Source organism: Lutjanus erythropterus, chromosome 9 (genome assembly GCF_056507025.1).
Source record: "Lutjanus erythropterus isolate fLutEry1 chromosome 9, fLutEry1.hap2, whole genome shotgun sequence".
Lineage (NCBI taxonomy): Eukaryota > Metazoa > Chordata > Actinopteri > Lutjaniformes > Lutjanidae > Lutjanus > Lutjanus erythropterus.
In genome coordinates, this window is record NC_139325.1 from 18293907 (window position 1) to 18315653 (window position 21747).

At 39.0% G+C, this 21747-nt stretch overlaps 1 protein-coding gene across 1 annotated transcript in view; it reads right to left on the reverse strand.

Annotated features, from left to right (window-relative positions):
* Positions 1–1723: 1723 nt before the first annotated feature.
* The window catches only part of col14a1a (collagen, type XIV, alpha 1a), a 170744-nt gene continuing 150720 nt past the window's right edge, over positions 1724–21747 (reverse strand). The window contains exons 41-47 of the mRNA XM_084726318.1: positions 21154–21225; positions 16766–16801; positions 14311–14377; positions 13881–14072; positions 10025–10102; positions 8517–8672; positions 1724–2524 (exon numbers count right to left, since the gene is read on the reverse strand). Coding sequence (XP_084582444.1) covers positions 2220–2524; positions 8517–8672; positions 10025–10102; positions 13881–14072; positions 14311–14377; positions 16766–16801; positions 21154–21225 — 906 coding nt within the window. The 3' untranslated portion in view covers positions 1724–2219. The remainder of the gene's footprint in view (positions 2525–8516; positions 8673–10024; positions 10103–13880; positions 14073–14310; positions 14378–16765; positions 16802–21153; positions 21226–21747) is intronic.

Below are 21747 nucleotides of genomic sequence, written 5' to 3' on the forward strand. Positions count from 1 at the left end.
GAACTATCCCTTTAACAGCAGACCTGCATTATCCAGCGACAGCTTGAGATTTCACCATGTGGCTCGGCTCTGATCAGAGAAAATCAGATTCTGTGGGTTTTCCTCTGATTACACAACCATGAAATGATCAGATCTGGCCCATAAAAAAATGACATCTGTTAGAGCCAATCCTGCCTGTGAAGGGTTGTGGGTTCACAGCGAAATCAATTAATGTGTTACTATGACAACATTCAAATCTTAACTTTGGTCAGGAAATCCTGAGCTTTTTTGTCTTGTCAGTGTGTTGGAAATATCCATTGTGTTGTTAAAGTGTAAATCAATTCTGTTCCGTTGTAAAATAGGCCAATAAACAGTTTAATAAACCTGTTCTCATCAAGTAGTGTTTTTATATAAATGTTGCAGTTAAAGTTTGACCTTTTCATGTTATTTAAGTTCAACAAATGACCCAAAACACAACTTTATAGTCTCATTACAGATTTATTGGTTATAAAAGCAAACAAAATATAAAATAAATAAAGTCATATTGTACTAAGGGGCGTGGCGGTCAGACACATTCCTTATTAAGACTGTTCAAGTTTAAATCTCAAATAAACCAGGGCCAGCTCACAGCTTAACTCGCAGTGACTCTAGTGCTTGTTTTTTCAGACTGCAGTGCAGGAGGGGTAAAGTTTACACTTGTGGTTCAGTCCTTATTGGTCTCACCGAGAGACAGCTGACTGACTGGAATAATAACTTGATCCAGGTCTCATTCCAGTGAGAGGTCAGAGGTCAACCGGTGAGCAAACCGCTTCCACAGTGAGCAGGCCCGACATTGCATAAGAACAATAAACAATACAAACTGGGGCGGCAACACAAGACATAAAAAACACAGATTTGTCTTCTTAATTCACCAGATGTCTGAGTTTAAAACCCAGAACAGACCAGAGGGGCTGTACTATGAAGCAAGTTCAACATATCCAGGCATTCTTTGCGTTAGCTGGCTCAATAAAACCTAAACCTAATGGATAATGGTTATCATGACAATGGTTCTCAACTTTGTTTGTTAAGCCAGGTTTTCCACTTAGGTGTATCCATGCTCACATAAAGGGGTGTTTGATGTGTGATTTGACTTTTTTTTTTTTCACACAAAATAGACCTATTGTGTGCCATTCACAGTCAAGAACATATTGTTACAATGGAGCGCTATGAAGAATGTTGAAAAAAATATTACAACAAACAGCAACACTGTTGCTGCAAATAAGGCATAATCAACTTCATGCACTCTCAGTGCCTCCTGTTTATTTCTAACTGACAACTGCGTGTTTGTGGAACTCAAACTGCATCAACAACTGAAATGAATATAACACATACAGTTTATGTTGCTATTATATATTGAAAACTTGTCAACATATCCCACTAACCCATGAGACTTACTTCGTAGTAGACCTCTCTGGTCCACCTTTGTGGCAACAGAGTGAAATATCACAGGACAGAATGTAATGGCAGCCACATTTTCTCTGCATAAAAACAATAATTTTAAAAAATAATGCATCTGATTGTGTTCCACAGTGTTAGGGTAAAAGTAAACTTAACAGAAATTTGATGCATCTGCTTCTGCAGTCACTTCTAATAATAGTTGGTGAAAAGAGGCAAACTTGACACAATACTGTACGGGGAAAAAAATCACTTCAAAAAAACATTTCAGTATTCCTTTACACACTGGAATAAAGACAGGATGAAGGTGGGGGAATCATGATTCATCATCATTATAAAAAGCAGCCTGTACAAATGTTGCCAGCTCATCGTCCTCGATTTTGAATTGTAAAATAATCTAGCAAGTTGCACACAACCAAAACAAGATGCACGTGTCCAGTTACACACTCACTGGCTGGCTCAAAGGAGACATGCAGCTTCACACGAACAGAAGGGTTTAGTCCTGAAATCAGCTGTGAGATGGGAAGAAACAGGTCTTACCTTTACATTATTACCACTGGACAATGCTAACATAGATCAGGCACTTTTTGGACCCCCCATTGACAGAGATATCATACAAGAGTCCACAGAGCTATTTACACTGTTTCACCTGGTGGACAGAACCACTGGGAGGAAGGGACGGGGGGTTCTCACCACAGTTTCAGATGGGGGACGATGTGTATGCATGTCAGTGTCTGATTTCCGTGTGTGTATCAGGGTGTGGTGTGGTGCAGGGCTCAAGCACTTTAGGTGAGTCCATCCTTCCTCTAAAGTCCTCCCTCCTCACTCGCCTCCATGACGACGACTGCGTCACGTGGAAACCTCCTGGCGACGCCCGGCGACCTCAGCTCCGTGTCCTCAGAGTGGGTGGGGCTCGAGCGGTAACCATGGTGGGCCAGCTGGGAGGGCTGTCGTGGATAGTACTGAGGGGGGTAACCACGGTAATAGGGGTCCTGCTCTTCCTCTCCCTCCTCCTCCTCCTCATCTTCGCCTCCTTGGTCGTTGTAAGCCACTGCAGCAGGGTTGTAGGGTGGGTTGTAGGGCTGGTAGCCACCGTGAGGCAGGGGATGGACTGGTGTGGCGGGAATATTGAGGGTCAGTTTGAGTGAATGTTTCAGGAGCGCCGCAGCAAACAAAAAACCACCACTGCCATGGGTGAGCATGGAGCAAAGGTAAAGTTTGGTTTATTTGATCTAGGCTTTTATTAGGTACTTATCCATAGTCAGTGTATTACCTACAGTATATAGTGGTCGGTCCACCCCACTTTGAAGAAGCAGAGAAGAGTTTCAGCATGGAAGCCAAACAATGTACTACTGTGGACAGGGTCAGGAACAAAGTGAATTTTAGTCACTTAAAAAACATCCACCTAAAAACAAAAACAATCCATATCGGTACACTATATTTTGAATATTTTCACCAGTTTACTTTGCAGAAAGATAGCCTTTTCCATGAGGTAACCACCATTATGCAAGACAAATATCACTCTCCAAAGCAACACCTTTGGCAAAAACAGTAATTTTACCTTGCAGAACACAGGAGTTGCTGATGCACTGCTGCCATGATTGGTTAATTTTTGTTATTATGTGATTATGTGTGTGAATCTGAACTAACACCAAAGTCACACAATAACACAAACTAACCAACAGATCAAGGTAGTGGAAGCCCAGCAACTCTTGTGTTCTGTGAGGCTAAATTACTGATTTAACCAATGGAGTTTGGCTGGTTTGGAGCAAGCAGTATTTGGCTCATGTAACACTGGTTTCTTGTCAGAAACGGATGTCAAGGTAAAGCAGTAAAACTACTCTAATTATAGCATACACTTCAAACTGAAATTGATTTTTTTTTATTGGGTGGGTAAAATTCATCTTGCTTCTGACTCTGTCCACAGCAGTACATTGTTATGCTTCTGTGCTGGTGCCCTTCTTTGCTTCTCCAAACTGGGGGCATGCTGACTGCCATCTGTAGGTAGTACACTGACTATCAATATGTACCTCATACAACGCCTCTTCAAATAATCCAAATTATCCCCTTAAAGCTTACTTTGCGGCTACAACCACCTCAAATACCACCACCACCACTTAAAACCAATAAAGAGGCAGCGAGTGCAATATTAAAGGGTTATAAAATAAATCAAATAAGAGTTGCACAAGCAGATTTGGGACTCATGATAGTGTCCAAAAGATTTGGGTTAATGAGGAAGTGGGTTGATAAAACTGAAGACAAGTCTGGTTTCTACCTTGCATGCCCAGATCTGATCATGTTTCCAGAAATAAAAAGATCACATCTGGGTCACAGTAGGGATAAAATTTGGATTTTGTGCCCAGTTTACAGTATATGTGATGTAAAGATAGAGGTTCAGTAATGAATGCAGCCATATTTAGCTGATTCATCAGGCTTTGAAAGATGCGATTAGTGTTGAAGAGATTTGAGCTGGAAGCGGAGGCTGCTGCAGCGAAGCATTGTGTGCGCGAGTATTTGTTGACAGATGGCACCAGGATCAGTGGTGGTGATCATCGCAGCAGTGTTAAGGGGTTTTGTTTGGTCTTGTGGGACGGTAAGCTAATCCATTTTTGTCTCTGAGACTGTCAAATGAGGACTCTGCCAGATTAATGATCCAATTTTATCAAGAAAGTTAACCGAAATTAATCCAGTTTGTGCTCATAATGAGGAATCGCGGAGAATGATATGCATAATGACTGAAAATCTGGTGTTTCTTAAACCTTACACCAGACCAAAATAAGGGCACAGAATTGCTTTAAATCAGTTGTTCTATTATGGAGACGCTTTGTTTCTTATCTTAAAATGAGCGAATAAACATTTTCAGGCTGTTTGGTTAAAAACAATCCTGATAATTTCACAGAAAAAGTGTTGCTTGCAAAAGTAATTTGGGAATAGAGGGTCTCTGGAGAAACAAAATTTAAAAACCGCTGCTGCAGGGATTAGAGGTTAAACACCGGGGTCAGGAGTAATTATCCATCCCAAGAAATATGGAGGCCTTGAAGGAATAATTTATCAATTTCCTCAGTTTCTAGTCTTATGTACAGGGCACAGATGAAGGGAGGTGAGCACAGGAGGAGGAGGAGGAGAGGAGGACGGTTGAAGAACGCTCCTCAGTATTCATTCCCATAGTCCTGTTGAACTTCAGTCAGAAACAGAAGGAGGCAGAGGGAGGAGAACACAAGGAGGAGAGAAGATGTTACCTCATATCAGGAGGAAAACCCAACGACACCAAAGAGTTAAACCTCTCAAACGGCACTGACAGAACTTCCCCAGCTGTTCGGTTGTGGTTTGGAGGTAAAAAAAAATTAGTGTTGGAGTCTGCTTCTCTTTTTCAGAGGAAGAAAACACACACACACACATGCCCTGAGTAATCCTTACAATAAATTAACCTCAAATAAATATTAAGACATTCTTAAAAAATGTTTGGAAAGAGGGAAAATGTGTCAGATCTCTATTTCTCTTTCTGCACATGAGAAAGTACAAATAAAGATTCCTAACACAGAAATCAGTAGTACACAAGAGTATACCAAGGAAAACATGACTTGTGAGTAATACTTAATCAACCACAGTCAAGGCTGAATTTTCTTTGCAGTTACACAAAAATAACTGCAGTGTCTTATCATGCATCAACAGTCATTTAAAAGTTATTCAGGCCACACTAAAGTATGACTTTTAGTGAATTACATTTTAATAAATAAAGCTTACAATATGAAGATATTAAACAGCTGCTATTTTTCTAAACAGAAGAGAATAACCTCTTTATGTACCTACATGCAGCTCCATGATATGCTTGAAAAAAAAAACAGTTCAATCTTTTGTGATGTTTACATTTTTTTCTTAGAGTTAGATGAGTAGATTGATAGGCTACTGTTTTTATGCCTGGCCGTTTCACATGAAGCTACAGAAGCCAGCAGGTAATTTGTTCAGATTAGACAAGTGAAAACAGTTAGCCTGACTTTGTCCAAAGATCACAAACTCTTCCCACCAACACATCTGAGGCTCACAAATTTATACTTTATACTTGATTTATACTTTGTATCTTGTTTGTTAAATTGGTACAGAAACTATGGAGATTATTTTTATGGGAAGTTATGAGTCTATTTCTACTTCTTGGCCAGGAGCCAGGCCAGTTGCTGTTTTTGCATTCTTAGTCTTTATGCTGAGCAAAGCTAAGAGGCTGCTGACTACAGCTTTATATTTAACAGTCAGACGTGCATACAGATTTAAAATATTTTAATGCTGAGTTTAAACCTATCTTAGCTCAACTACCAACTTTCTTTGGAAGTACAGTAACACCCATTTTAAAAAATAGGAAAAGTGTGCTGATATCCTATGCCAAAGAGGGTTAATTAATTAAGTATGTGTATACACGTTTTGATCTAATAGTTCACCCACAGTCAGGGCAGTAATTTTTATTTTAAGTTTTCAGTCCCAGTTTGGTTTGTCTCTTTAACTCTTTAGGGATTTTGTATGTACTTGTAAAAATGTAAAAATTGCTAATGAATCAAGCTAAGGCAAGCTAACCTCATAACAAAGCCTTAAACTGCAGACAGAAACATTAACCTCAAAATAAGATAACAATTGGTTTGGTTTTTGTATTGGTTTAAGTAGGAAAAACCCTAGAAAACTGAACTATACTTTTGAAAGTCCAAATGACAAATTTAAGGTCAAAATCAAGCTGCTCTGAAAGGAACAACACTACTTCACATACTATATTTGTAATCTAATTTTCCTTTCAAGTGGTCGAGGAGGCAGCATTTAAACCTTGCATGGTTAAGAATAACAGGCAAGACTCTTCTAAGTCATAAAAAAAAACATTCTCAATGGAATCCTTTTATATGAAATAAATCTGGGTTGAGAGATGAAGTAATGTCTCATCCATCAGCTACTTTTAGCAGATGATATTTCATTAAGATGACTTGTCAGAAGCTGACAGATGTATAACATCCGAGCTGAGACAATGGACCCATTAAGCCTGTAAGGACCTCATCAGTATGGATATTCAAAGACATCCTGTGTGTGTGTGTATCAGCATATTTTATTAGATCTTAACACAGACAAATAGTGTCAGTCAGTGACACAGTTAACTTCTTAATCCATCAGTGTGGACATGAATGTATAAACTTCAGTGGAACAACCATAAAAGCCAGATTACTCTCCAATTCTCTGAGAGCTTTATGAGAACAATAACTATCTGAGAGCCGGCTGTCACTGTGAAAACAATATTTCACTGTTTTATATGTATAAAAGATGGTTTATAAGGTGGAAAGACTGGGCAGGGTTAGACTCTTTAACATGTTCATGTCAATAAATTAGCCAATACTGAAAATAAAACAAGTGTCTGAATTCATTCTTAGCAGTAATACCGATGGTTGCTCTGAACAAGTCCGTTAAAAGGGTAAAGTTATTGCTCAGTTTCAAACAAATCTGGACAAATAAGGTCTAAATAATCAGCAGAGAATGTTTTTGTAAAGTCTGGATATTTTTAACTACATTTGGGAAAATATTCCAGTCAAAATGTTGTTTTTGTTTCAACTGCCAAAACCCGACCTTCTGTGTACGTGTGTGTTTGTGTTCATTTGTCATCAGCAGCGGTTGCTTAACTTTCTTGCTGAAAAAAAGTCTAAATAACAAGATCGTCAAGAACATGTCTTTAACTTCTTCCTGTCATGTGAGACAGACTTTCCCTAAAGTACTGGAGGTTTTAGTCACAGAAGACACGAGGCTCTGCTGCTATACTGATAATTAAGTCAAGAGCAAGAGCTTCTTCATATTTTGAATTTGACACTTTGTAACCCAAACAAGCTGTCTCAGCTCAGTTTCAAGTGCTGAACATTAACAGCACTTCTTATTAGTTATTGTTTTTATAACTAGGACACAAACATTTAATAAATGGTATATAACATGTTAATATAGTAGTAAGCAGATATAAGAAGGCCTAGGCAATTAAACAATCATGATATCTGCAATAGACACTCGAAAATATTCAGTAGTTTCAGTTAAATGCAATAAATACAGATTCCAGTGAAAGCACACAACAAATACACCCTGACTCATAAACAGCCAATCGTATGCCTTGATATATGGCTCAGGCCACAGGTGACACACAAACAGGCAGTCATTCAACAGGTGTTTGTCAGTTGCATCATGGATATGTGACACAACACCGAAACTGAGGAGTGAGAGGATGGGTGCAGATGGTGAGGAAATTATTATAAAAAGGGAGGTTAGCTTGCCAGTATGGCAGCTTTATGGTTTTTAAGCCTATTAAGTCTATTACTTGTGTGCCTTGATAAATAAAGTGGTTAAATTTAAAGTAAGGTGGTTAAATTCAAAGTGTCAAATTCAATCTTTTTTTCTTGCTCTTCCTTAAAAACAGGTCATTAAAATGATCAATAATTATCTATATTAACTGAAACCACACATCATGACAAATGTTTCAGTTATATCACCCAGCCCTAAATATAAATGCTAATCAGTGTATTTGCCAACAACTTCATAGGAGACGTAACTGTTCACAAATACTGTACATTAACAATTAAAATGTCCTTATAAGGGCTTACAGCTACATTATAGTGTGTTATAAACCATTTATTAAGTTAATTTATATTGCTTATAAATGCTAAATATGAGGCATTAGAGTTAAATGTATAATATGTAACATTTCCCCATTAAAATGTCTAAAACCAACTAGACATATGTTATATATTTTGTTGAGTTGTGTACTTATAGTGCCAAATCAATGTTGGCAATGTTCAAACGCAGAGAAATTCGTAATTTATTCAGGCTTTTTGGTATAGTGGCTACAGCTTCGGGGAAAACATGGGATACATCAGAGAGTGAAGAAGTAAGTCAGCAAACGTGACTAAACGTAACATGAATAACACTTAACTAAGTTACCTCACCCATGATTTCTGCCTGAGTTAGATTTTCATTAGCAGTGGAGGTTATAATAAGCTCCCATGATCCCAAGCTTCTTCATCACGTCTCAAACTACACCTGTTGTTATTGTTTTGATGTGAGAGAGACTTTGTGTTCTTTAATAGCAGCTGAATGATGTTTACCTCCGACGTTGTACCCCAGACAGGAGTTCTGGTCACAGTATCCTGGTGGGCCAGCTGGTCCCGTGGAACCTGGATTACCCGACCTCCCTGGTGTTCCCGGGTTACCAGGCCGACCAGGAGGGCCCTGGCTGCCTGTCCGTCCTTCACCAGGCAGGCCTGAGGATGGAGGAAGAGTTTGTGTTTAATACGGGCGAGTACACAAAGTCAGGCATCAATAAAGAATCAATGAGAGGACTCTGGCAGTCTGACACCTGGTGAGAGGGGATAAAGGACGAAAGAGAAGGAAGGAGGAAAATAACCTGAAGATGTGCAACCGAGGGTACAACTGTCGCTGTACTATCACCTAATCAATCTCTAAATCCCAAAAATAACATGACTGTCGTTTTTGAGATGATAGTGAATGTCCTGAGGCCAGGAGCAGGAATAACACACTTCTTTAGCCAGAGGCTTCTGTTTTCTGTTTACATAAGAGAAACTGCTCCATCAGGACTCACTTCAGCAGTCAGCAGAAATATGAAATCAATATTTTGAGGGGAGTGCCATGTGCCAAGTCCTAAAATTATCATTCCAGAAATACTCCAGAAAAGCACCGCAGATGAAGACAGAGAGCTCTCCCCTATACCTTTCTCTCTGAACACATTTCCTTTCGCATATATCGCATTTTCAGATTTATTTATTTATTTTTATTTTATCTGATCATAGAAAAGTTTCAGGGGAGTTTTGTCAGCTTGTTCTGAGTATTGATCGCACAAGAGTAAACAGAAAATCCCAGCACTGACATATTTTCATAACACAAACCTCAAAACACACTGCACACAGGGAAATCAATACAGAGAATTATATTCATGGTCCAAAACGTCTGCTTGCTTTTCTCAGACGGAGATTTAACAGAGAGTAAAGCAAATCCAAAACACATTACGTCTCTGCGCTACTCTATTGTTGCAATATTTGAGCCACTTTTGGTTTTGTTCAGAATAGAAAAGATTCCACGCAGCCAGGTCGCAGTCACAAAACACTAAAAATACATATTCAGGAACATAATAATGCTAAATTATCATATTTTGCAGCAGCTACAGCACCTTCAAAATGCTATTTGAGCATTGAGAGTGGAGAGTTTGATTTATTTAGACTTTATTTCACCAGGTTAGTCCCGCAGAGATAAAGGATCTCTTTTACAAGGAGGGAGACCTTGCCAAGAACAGCAGCAACACAGAACTTCAACAGTAAATCACAGTAAGACAGGTGGAAATGAATGACATTAAAACAATCAGATAAAACGTTTGCATAGACAGCCTGGACTCAGTGGACTTCATCATAACTTTAAAATCATTTAGGGATACTAAGCTTAAATTTAAGATTGTTTCATGCAGTAGATGCAGCAAAGAAAGCAGGAAAGCCATGCTGCCCTTCAGCACTGAGTCTCATGAGTGCATGTTCAGTGAGTGTGTTGATTCAGTTGGTTTAGCTCATCAAGCACTCTCAGGACTGTGTGTGTGTTTGTATCTTACCTGGAGGTCCGGGTGGTCCTCGAGGTCCCTGAACCCCAACCCCTGGACTCCCCCGCTCTCCCTTCTCTCCTGGAAGACCTGGAAACACACACACACACCTCACTTTTGACCTTCATGGTGCACACACAGCTGCGTAAGGATTAATTACACTGCACGTTCCCTTTTCTCCTACTCCCCCTCCTTGATGAAATGATTTGTATAAAAGTACTTTTGAATTTAATTTTGGTCACTACAATCATGATATGATTTTTTTTTCTACATGGTTTCACTTCTAGTAAATAATATAGTGAGTACAGTCTCGACCTGCTCTGTATGAAAAGTGCCCTGAGATAAATTATGTTATGATTTGGTGTTATAAAATTAAAACTGACTTGACTATGAACAGTTTACAATATTGACTACCCAAGCGGTGGAAAGAAGTAATAATAAGTAGAATTAATTATCATTTATTTCTTTAACACTGAAATAACTATTAACTAAAGTTAAGTTAACTTTCACGTACCATTACAATGGTTTTTATAACAGGTTACCCTTTTACTTTGGTACTTTAAGTAAATTGTGCTGTTAATACTATTATCTGTATTATCTGTAATAATTCTTCTACCACTTTTTACTCAACATCAGTATTACACTGCAAATTTTGTGGAGAAAATGTGCTTGGTAAATTACCCCTGGATGATCAGTCTAATAAAATGTATGATAGATCCAGAGTCGACTCTGTGCTGCTGTCCAGTGCTGCAGCTGTTTGAATGACCTAATGGAATATTTTTCGTACACTCTAATATTAGAGAACCACATAAAACCGGTGATCTGCAGATTTTCTGTCCTGCTGCTTTTACGACTGTCTTAATCAATTGCACTGGTAAAGAGGAAGTGCAGCACAATGAGGCTGAGGAGTAAACATTTTACGTTACCTCAAATAAAAATTTATTCGCTACACTGGCGGCCTTGTGCGATATCTCTTTATAACGGCTGCTAGCTGACCCACATTGTGTGCGTGGAATATAAATGGTTTCATGTGTTGAGCCTCATTCTGGTATCAGCTATACATAATAATAACATGTCTATTTTTTTTAAGTAAGCCATACATCTTTTTATAATATCTGGCCTACTCTGGTTTCAGTTCAGCCCACAAAACAATAAAACGTGTGTTTGTGTGTGTGTGTGTGTGTGTGTGTGTGTGTGTGTGTGTGTGTGCGTGCGGTAGACCAGTGGCTGCAGGTCATAAATGTTATTGGGGAGAATCAAAGGTCTGAACCTCAGTGGAGAAGGAGGTAACCATGCTGGACATTTCCTGACTGCACTCAGTTTTCCTCTGTGTGTGTGTGTGTGTGCAGAGCTCAGTCAGTGTGTGGTTCTTTGGTGTGGGTTGCGTGTTTTAGAGATGAAGACGGAGCCTCATAAAGGCTGTTTCTCCTCTGAGCATTCGTGGCAGGGGGAATGACCTCATGGATACTGGAGTTACTGTCTTCTGGCCTAGACTGAAGCTCGCGGGAGCTCTGACCCTCACTGTGAGTCAGAGAGAAGCAGCAAACATACAGGCACGTTGAAGACTTTCTGGTTTCATTTTTCTGTTCCTTTCACAGTAAAAGCCCTGCTGGCTATTGTTGAAAAGGGAAATGCATCACTTTACAAACAGTAATGCGTTTGATTATTTTATAAGCACTCTGCTCTCACCGGCTGGACACTCCTGTTTTACATAAACATTTATTACAACCCCAGAGGTTTATACAGTTACATCACAATAACCATCTTTATCCAAATAACTGGCTCTGTCACTCACTCAGGAGACACAACAGAAAAGGCAGAAATGGAAGTGAAGATGAAATATCGTAACTACAATGTGCTTCACCTACTCATTTATTCTTTTTGCAATGGCTGTCAGTTTCCTATTATGCAGAAATATGTTTTTCTAAAACATGACATGATTTTGTTTTAGTTTAAAATGGGGAAAAACTTCAACCATTTTTTAAAATAGTATTTAAAATAATCAGAACACATTTTCTATGCTCCACATACTTTTTGTTTTGTAAAAATTTATTTTGAATACATTTAGTAAGTCATTTAATTCCACTTTAGGGTTTGATGAAATGGAGATAATATTGGAAATCATGATACGTTAATATTAAATAATGATAATATGGAATATTTGAAACACAACTCTCTAATTGTTATGACAGTGGTCTCAGCACTTCTTAGATGAGTACTACAATGTACTGTAGAGGACAGGCAGGATGACATTGGGAGGAATTTGATTTGAACGTTGAAAAGTGGGACTTACACAACAAACATGAAGAATGTACCCTGCTGATGCCAACTAACTAATGAATCTTTGGTCTGTGCCACTAAAAGCTGAAAATTGATTGATATGTGGATTTCATGATATTTTAGCTGAAAATTGGTTGGTTCAAGCCTATGTAAGCACACGTCATATTTTGTTTTAGAGGAAGAAAACATGATTGTATCTTAATATAAGATAACAAAGAAATAGATTTTTTAAACATTTTTGGCATTTGTTGAAAGGCTCTGTCATTCGTGTGTTGGTTCACGGGGTTTATATAGTGTTGGGGGACCACGGCCCTGGCACGTCACTGAGCCGTGTTTCGGTCAACCCAAAATGTCCTGAACACATAAATTACAAAAAAACAGTTTAACAGTCTAACTCCAGGGTTCAGTACTACATAGTTCTCAGTGTTTTCAAGTTTTCAGCCACTATGTTCTAACATGAATAATGGGTTTAGAAGTTGCCATTTTCCTTTACACAGACTTTAAACAGGTGCAGAAAATGGCGATGTGATCTAATAGAGTTAAAAAGTTTCAGTTCACTTTGACCTTTAATAAAAGTGTAAAAATCGATACAGCAGAACTTGAGGTCATATTTTTAATTCCATGTCCATGTCCCACAATGCAACTCAACAGTTGGTGGTGTGTCATGCTCATAGTGGCTGATGTAGCTTTGAGCTGCTAACAGAGATGAGGAGCAGGCTGTAGATGTCTGGTAAACCCACTTCTTTCTAACTCCTCAATCCCAGATGGTTTTCAGCCTCAACTGGCGCTGACTCAAATGACATCACTTGAGGCAATTTATCAGACTTTCAGCCACTCCCTCTGAAACCACAACAGGCTTCACATATGCAGTAGCACTCCTCACTATGAATAAACAGACTTTGATGTGCTTCCTCTTTAACTGAAGAGAACAAGATTCCTCCTCTTCGTTATTTGTAAGCTATCAAATTTTATTTATTTAGCCCAAAATCGCAAATCACAATTTGCCTCAGCAGACTTTACAATCTGTACAGTGTGTGACACCCCCTGTCCTGTAGACCCTCCCAAGAGTGAGGAAAACCTCCCCCAAAAAGAGTGCACTGCCTGTTATCTTATGGGTCATGACATTCCCTATCTCTCTCTCTCTCTTCCTTCATTTTCTGTCAGCTCTGTAATACAGGCATCACATGCCACACATAACATTAAATAAAAGAGAACTCAGAGGCTTCGTATAGTCATTGTTTGTATAGTTCATACTTTTCTACACTGCATATCACACTTTTCCTACAATTCATTTGTCATATTTTCCAGGATCATCACCTGCTCGCTGCAGCAAGGCCAGTCTAATAAACACTCAAAATGCTTGTTCATTCTTTCTGGTGCTAATATAAACAACAGCATATAGTGTCTAGACAATCCAAACAGTGAAGGACTGATGATGGATGGTAATCAGTCTGTATATTACTGAGAGAATAAGAGGTGTATGTATGGAAATTGCCAAGTACATTTTTCCTCTGTCTGTCTCTCAATGTGAGTTCATTGTGTTCATAACTCTAACTCTTAATTCTAAACATCCCTTTATATCTCTCACCTCTATCTCCTGGTCGTCCGCTCTGGCCGTTGGTACCGGGGAAGCCTGGCCTGCCGGGTGGACCTTGCTCTCCCTGAGGTCCTGGGGATCCTCTCCTACCCGGCTCTCCGGGCGGTCCTGGTACTGTTCGGACTGACACCGCCGACTGGGCGGGGATCTGGTTCAGTATGGAGTTATAGCGAGACAAGTGGCCTGCAAGAAGTAGAGGAGGAGAATTGTTTCAAATGATTTAGAATGAGCTTTCTGGCATTTTTCATTTGTTTTTTGTTTTTTTTTATAGTGATATTTTACCACAAATCAAATAGAAGAGAATCAAACGAAAGAGAAGAAATGGTGTGAAGTCAGTTGAGCTCAGAAGAAACAATTTCAGTAAAGCAATTGTACGTAATAGCATGATGGTGTTAATCTGTAAATATTTCTGATTACTCACTCTGGATGAGCTGTTCACACACTTGCCGTGCGATGGCACGCACAGCAGCTTGGGTTTGCACGTCGCCCTGAAGAACAAACAGAGAGCTCTTTAAGTCTGATATTACATGACCACACAGTAGACGGATACATCACTTTTCTATGTGAGCAACCACAGGGACACAAACGCCCAGACCAGTGGTTGATAAATTAGTGGGCGGGTGTTTTGTGGCTGTTTTAATGAGTGTACTCCACCTTTATTCCATACACTTAAGCACCCTTATATTTATATTGGCTATAACAGATAGCACACTCATGAGAGCAAAATGGTATTTGTAAAATACATAATTTACCAGATATCAAGATGTAATTATAAAAAATATTTAGGAATAACCTTATTGACTTTGAATCCAAAGTCAATAAGGTTGAAACTGGACTTGGAATTGAGTAGATAGCTTAAAAAGGGTTTGAAATTAAGTGACCTAAGTTGCAACTGCTAGTTTTAATACCATACTAAAAGGAGGAGGACTCCACTGATTTTACACACAAAATTCAGTTTACTCATTATGAGGAGAACTACATAGCTCATGAAAACTGTTGCCTATCTGGAGGAGCTTTCCAAAATACGTGTCAGGACCCAAAGTACCCAGAACTTTTAGTTTTCACTTTTCAAGAAACTAAAAGGTTCCTTCAGCCCATAAAGAACCACAGAGATTAAGCAAATTAGTCTGCTGACGTATGAAAAAGAGATGGTTGTTTCTACACGTCGTTTGTGTCACTATACAACAATGATGACACCACTGATGTCACCAGTCCATCTGCTGTATGTTTCCTTCTGTAACTCTATACTGATGAGTTGAAGCAACAAACTGGTTTGCAGCTGCAGATTTTTAAAGATTGTGGATGAAATAAAATGCTGTAAATACTCAGCCAATAAGAAATGTTCAGCACTGCAAGCCTCACCCCAAACGTTCTTGTACTTTTTGAACATCCTACCCTCTGAGCAGGGACTCAAATAAGAACTTAATTTAGACCCTGGTCCCTGTGGTGGAAATGCAACTGTAGTTTCTTTTCACTCTGTTATAGAAGTACAATACTAAATTAGCTACAAAATAAGATCCCATACATAGATTTTGTGGTTTAACTGGCACCAGGTCCTTACTGGTTGAGTGTAATGGAGTCACACCTCTTACATACAATCTATTTAAGGTAACATTTAAAAAAAAAACACCTACACATATTTCAACCTTGGTATCCATTGGCAAATTATCTGACAACAATTTAGCCCCTGGGGGCAATGACCAGTGTTTGGGGCTTCTGCTCTAGCCAGGATATCCAGATAATGATATCTCTGCCAAGACTTATTCTTGTGCATGCCAGTCATTGTTTACAGTCTGATTAGCACCTTGAGGCACAAGGCTGGAGTTAGAACTAATTTCTATAAATGTATCTGCAGATAAACATATACATTTGAAAAGTCTAAGCTAAACTGTACTTGGATGATAGTTGATGGGTTTTATGATTGCATTTCATTTCGTTTCCCCACATGCAACCAGAGTCTGCTCAAATGTGATTGGTAAAAAAAATTCACAGACTACAGATGAAATCAAAACAATTCTGATACCAAAATTGTGTCCCTTGCCAATAGATTAATTCATGCAAAAAAAGGTCTCACTACTTAACTGATGTTTATAATGAATGCAGCTAGCAGTGTCCTCTTTTGCCTTGTACAAATAATCATCATCATGATCATGATCATCGTCCTCCAATCATCTGATGTGACACCTATTACTGTGTATATAGCAAAAATAGATTAGGGAAAAACTGTGTAGTAAATGTTTATTTTTCCCCTGTTAAGTTATTACCGCAAAAATTACTCTGTGACTCTGAAATGAGGAGTAGATGCAAACAACAACATACTAACCATATTCTGCCAGATTTCTTCACAACTGGGCCAAACCACAAAATGCAGAACACTGAGGGGAAAATCCTGTCATGTTTTTTAAAGAGACTTTCATCTCAGGTCTTCCAACAGAAATTAACTGCATCGAGGTACAAATGTCCCTAGCAGTTGATAAAAATGGGGCAGAAACAGGAATTACAGGTTCGATTCAAGTTGGCAAGTCGTGTGTCTCTGAAGCTGTCGGCGGTGATGGCCTGGCTACTGTGTCAGCGAAAATACAGACCCTGCTCGGCTGCAAATTTGAACCATGAACACTGATTTGATTTGGTTTGCTCTAAACAAGGTTGAGGGAGAGAAAGAGAAATAAAGTGAATGTTTGTGCAAGAGACCGACGTGAAACAGCAAATGTGTACTGGATAGTAATTCTGTTTCTCCAAAACAAGGTTGTGAAGCATTAGTGAGTAATAGCCTGAGTTTTACTTCAGCAAAATAACAATATTTCCACTGCAAAATGGTGCAGTTAAATTTGATTTGCTCTAAACAGTGGTTGAAGTGTGTGAGTGGAGTGACTTACTCTTTCCCCCTTATCGCCTTTGGCACCAGCAGGACCCTGGAACATAAAAGCACAGGAGGAGAATAAACATTTGACTGGGATGTGTACTCAGAAATAACCGTGCTCATCTCACTTTTCCTCTCTGCTTTAATGTCTCCACCCCATTACTCCCCATCTCTCTTTATGCCTCTTCAGCAAACACAAACACTTTCTTCTATGATCTAACAGCTGGTATAACTAAACAAATTTAAATTTTGACATGGTGTCCAGGTTCTTTGTGTCCTAAAGGCAACACACACAGAAGTCGCAGAGCTTTGGTTGCCCACAAACAGAGAGCAATTTCTGTGCCTTGGATGGGCTCGCTTTCTGCCACTGCCAATGTTGTAAAGCACACAGATGCATATCTGATCAAATGCACACAAAAACCTGCCAAGCACATAAAGCCTGTGAATGCATATCACAGTATAACGCACTGTAATCCGGAGGCAAATAAAAGACACATATTTCCTGGCCACAGAAGCATGTGCTGATATGACAGATATCGGTTTGATGTTGTTACAGCTTTTGAATAAAAGCTTGTTTATCTTGGGGGAAACATGTCCTTGACCACCGACTGACTGACTGGCTGCATGTGTGTTTGTGTGCGAGAAGGATAGAGAGAATGTGTGTGTGGAGGCCTGGCATATCACATGCACATTATCCTGCAGATGATAGAAACCCTGTGCCAACATTTGATACAGCCACTGGTTTCTCCACAATAAAAGTCTTCTCCTGGATCTCTTCTGTGTGCCTGTCTGGATCTCCCGAGTCTTCCTGGGCACATAAATGTCTACAGTCTTATCAGGGTGACATGGGAGGACCAAATCAAACGATGTAAGAGCCAAAACAAGTATCTCAGCTTAAAAATGACAGAATATTGTCTCATAAAAATCTGATTTCTTTTATTATTTTATCAAAACTACCTTTTCCATAGTGCCCTGCGGATGCAGAGCATGTCCAAAGTACAGAGTCAATGTTTTTTCACTCAAAATGTTTTACAGTTTGTCCGCAGAGGGAGGTACATTTATTTCCTCTTACACAGCGATTCAACCTGGACTGATAAAACAGTCACATGAAGATTGTTGCTTTTTTCTTTTGTACTGGCAAATACAAGGCGGCTCGCTACCAAGTCAAGCAAGATAAATTAAAAAACCCTCAGGGGGTTGAGTCACTGGAAACCACATTCAGAAGCGGTATTTTGTCCAGACACTTGGACTCATTGACACACACTCAGGACATCATCAAGTGCTATGACAACTTGATAAGACGTTTAAGACCAAACTAAACTAAAAACTAAAACTAGATGTGAAAAAAATATTTTAGTCAACTGAAATAGATGAAAACTGAAATGACTGATGTACTAACTACAATAAAATAAAAATACACAGGAAATATCTTTAGTTTTAGTCTATTAATTCAGTCAAATCTGTTAACACAACATGCATGAAGGGGCAGCAGTGCATTCAGACTGGGATGTCTACATTACTGTCAACTGCTATCACACAGTGTTGGGTTTGTATTGTAATACCCTTTCTGAACTTCTTAAATTGTGCCCCTGACAAATATTCCCTATATTATAATAACAAAAAAGTAAAACTAAAACTAAAATAAGACTAAACATACCAAAAAAAACCCCCCTGAAACGAGCAAAGCCCACTGGAAATTACAAGAAAATAAACTGACTTGAAAACAAAATAAATAAATAAATAAAAACAAAGTCAAAATAAAAACGAATGAAAAATACAACACTTAAAAAACTGCAGTGAAACAGTCAATGAAACTGATAAATCAAGGTGGATTTTGCTGCTATCGACGATCTCTTACTTTGTGCCTCCTAAAAACTGACAACTTGGACCAGCTGACCAGAGATTCTCTCATATGGCCCGTGCCGTTTGCAAATACCTGTCAATAAACCGCAAATATGTTTTGCTCTGTTCCGTATTATAAAGTTTTATGAATATTGATCTTGATAGATAGAGCATAACATTTCCAGACGAATCACGTCATTCCTAAAATAGAACAGTTTTGTGTCTCACATTAGATGCTAGGATTCAAGCTCAAGAAAGTATAGAAAGTGTTTTAAGCCCTGCAACCATGCATCTTTTTCTAATAATATTTTTCATTTTATTTTACAGATTAAACATTCAGCACATACACACAAAATGACAAAAAAAACAAAAAAAACAACAACATATGTGCAAAAAATAAATAAAATAATATACAGGATGGGGAGCCTCAGCAAATACTTGAAGTAGCTGTTTTTGTATTTTTCAACAAAATATTATTGAAATCTTCTTGTTGTAGCATTATATGCCATTACACAGTCTGGTAAGGAGTTCAAATATGACCTTACTGTATCCCACGCTCCGCTCACACCTCAATCAAGGCCTCTTAATGTGGCAGCAGCTCTTTCTATCATTATATTCCATTAAATCTCTAAATTCTTACGGCCAACCGCTCAAGCTAAAGCAGGTTGGAGTTCTTTTTTCTTTAAACTCACAACAAGTTTCTGTTTAGCAGCAATACAACCCAATGTTACACTTCTCATTTTCCTTGCAGATAATCCCTCTATTTTTTTCCCCTAGTATTCACAGTATAGCCTGCCTTTGACAGATTAAATCCACTGTCCTTCAACAAATTTCTCAGTGCAGAAGGACAGATGGTTGGCACTTTTGTGTCCACCTCAACAAAACTTGCAGGACCGACTTCCTCGTCTTAGGGTCAGTTGTGACACCAAGAAGCAAACTGCTTAAGTTCCCTGCAGATTTAAATGGCTGCTATCTCAGATAAAGAACCACTTGTTTAAGAGGAAAATATTCTCTTGCAGCAGAAACCTGGCGAAGGGTTGCAGGGGGCAGAACAGGGACTGAATCAGCAATTTAATGTTGAGCCGAAGTTTGAAACTAAAAGTTTAAGATGTTTTAAAAGATTATGGCTCAGGAAAAAGAGATCTGATTTTCTTTTTAGTCTCAGTTTGTGCATGTGCATACATTCATATGGGTGTCTGTGTCTTCTACGTGAGAGAGATGAGGCAGATGTGATCTCTCACTGATTTTGTGTATATGTATGTGTGTGTGTGTGTGTGTGTGTGTGTGTGTGTGTGTGAGAGAGAGAGAGAGAGAAAGGGGGGGAAGTGTCTGTAAGTGATTTATAGCTCTCCTTCTCTGAGCCAAACTTTGCTGCTGGCCTGCTGAGCTGACCCGAGAGTAGATTAGCTGTCACCAACATCACAGTATCATCTGTTCCTGTTAGCATTACACAAAGCTTGGAACCCAACATTTTCTCCTCCACATCCGTCTGTACTTGTGTTGTGTCACTTGCACATCTTTCTTCTTTTTTAGGGCCTAACAAAATCTGTCTCACTGTCATATTTCCCATTTCTTTGAAGGAAAGTTTGGATAATTTGAAGTGAGGTGGTGTGCAGTACTTATTGATAGTAAGTGTTTTAACTACAGCAGATGGCAGTGGGCACTTTGAAGAAGAGTACCAACATCGAAGCTAAGAAACTGAACTGCTGTGGAATGGTTCAGCAACAAAATGTATGTTAACCACTTAAAAGAGTTCACCACCAAAAAATCAGTTAAGTGCATAAGTGTGTGAAATTTTTCACTGCTTTGCCTTGCCATCAGACAGGCCTTTCTGATGGGAAACCGCCGCTCCAAACCAACTAGACTCCATTGGAAAAATCAGTAATTTTACCTCAAAGAACACAGGAGTTTTATAACACAAAAGCGGGGGGGTGGACTTTTCTGCTTCTGAACCTGTCCACAGCAGTACATTGCTTAGCTCTGTTTCTCCAAGTGGGGGCGGGCCAACCTACATCTACTGTAGCTAATGCACTGACTATCAATAATACCTCATTCAGCCCTACTTCAAATTATCTGGACTATCCCTTTAAAAAGTCACCTTGTGCTGTAAGTGCACAGGATTTGTCTCTGGATATTTTAAATAGATAAGCTGTATTAGCAAAACTAACTTAGAGCTAGATGATACATGTGTTATTATGAGGATTGAGTCCAGTACTAACAAGCTGCTTCCAGTTAGCAGAGGAGAGATCACAAAGTGGAACAGGACGGACAAAAAGAAGAAATATCAAACTCTCCTGAGGGGAGGGATAATGCGTGAGAATGGCTCACAGTCAACACCACAAGCCTCTTAGGAACAGGGTAAACCAGGCATGCATTTAAAGTTACTAAACCAAAGGTAATGAGGTTCAGGTCAGGACACACTATCAAAATAATTGTGTTACTGTGTCACACACAAAACTGTTTTCCCAGCATACACAGTAAATACTATGTTGCATGTGTATCTGAAGCTCAGAATCACTTTTTTTCACATCAGTCTTTACAAAATGAAATGTTTTCACTCACAGGAAGTCCTTGATCTCCCTGAAGCCCTGCTGACCCACCAGGTCCTGGAGCTCCTGGTGCTCCCGGGGATCCCTGACAGACAGACAGACAGGCAATGACAGAAAGAGACTGAGATGGAGGAGGAAGGTAACAGGAACAGTGGTGGGGCTTGTCGTACCAAGTAATGTAACACATTTTATAATTCAAGTACTCAGTTATTTGATCACATTTTCAAAAAAGCAACTCTTTCTGTCAAAACTTTGCCAAATCTCCACCACGACACAACTACTGCTGCCTATGGCTGTTACCGGAGGACAGGGTAGGGTCAGATTACTTTGAAATATAGCCAGCTACTGAATAGAAATTACATACATTTTTTTGTAATTTGTAATGTAATCTAATGGATAAATAATGTAATTTGAACTTCTGGATTACTTAAAAAAACACAAAAAATACAGCACCTTATTTTAAGAAACGGACACAAAAATTTGGGTTCGATAAATATTCTTTTTTCTCTTTAAGCATCTCAAAACATTTTCAGAAAAATAAAATGAAAAGGGCTCTTTTTTTCTGCTGCCTTGTCTGCCTCAAAGTGGAGCACTAGTGTAAGAAACC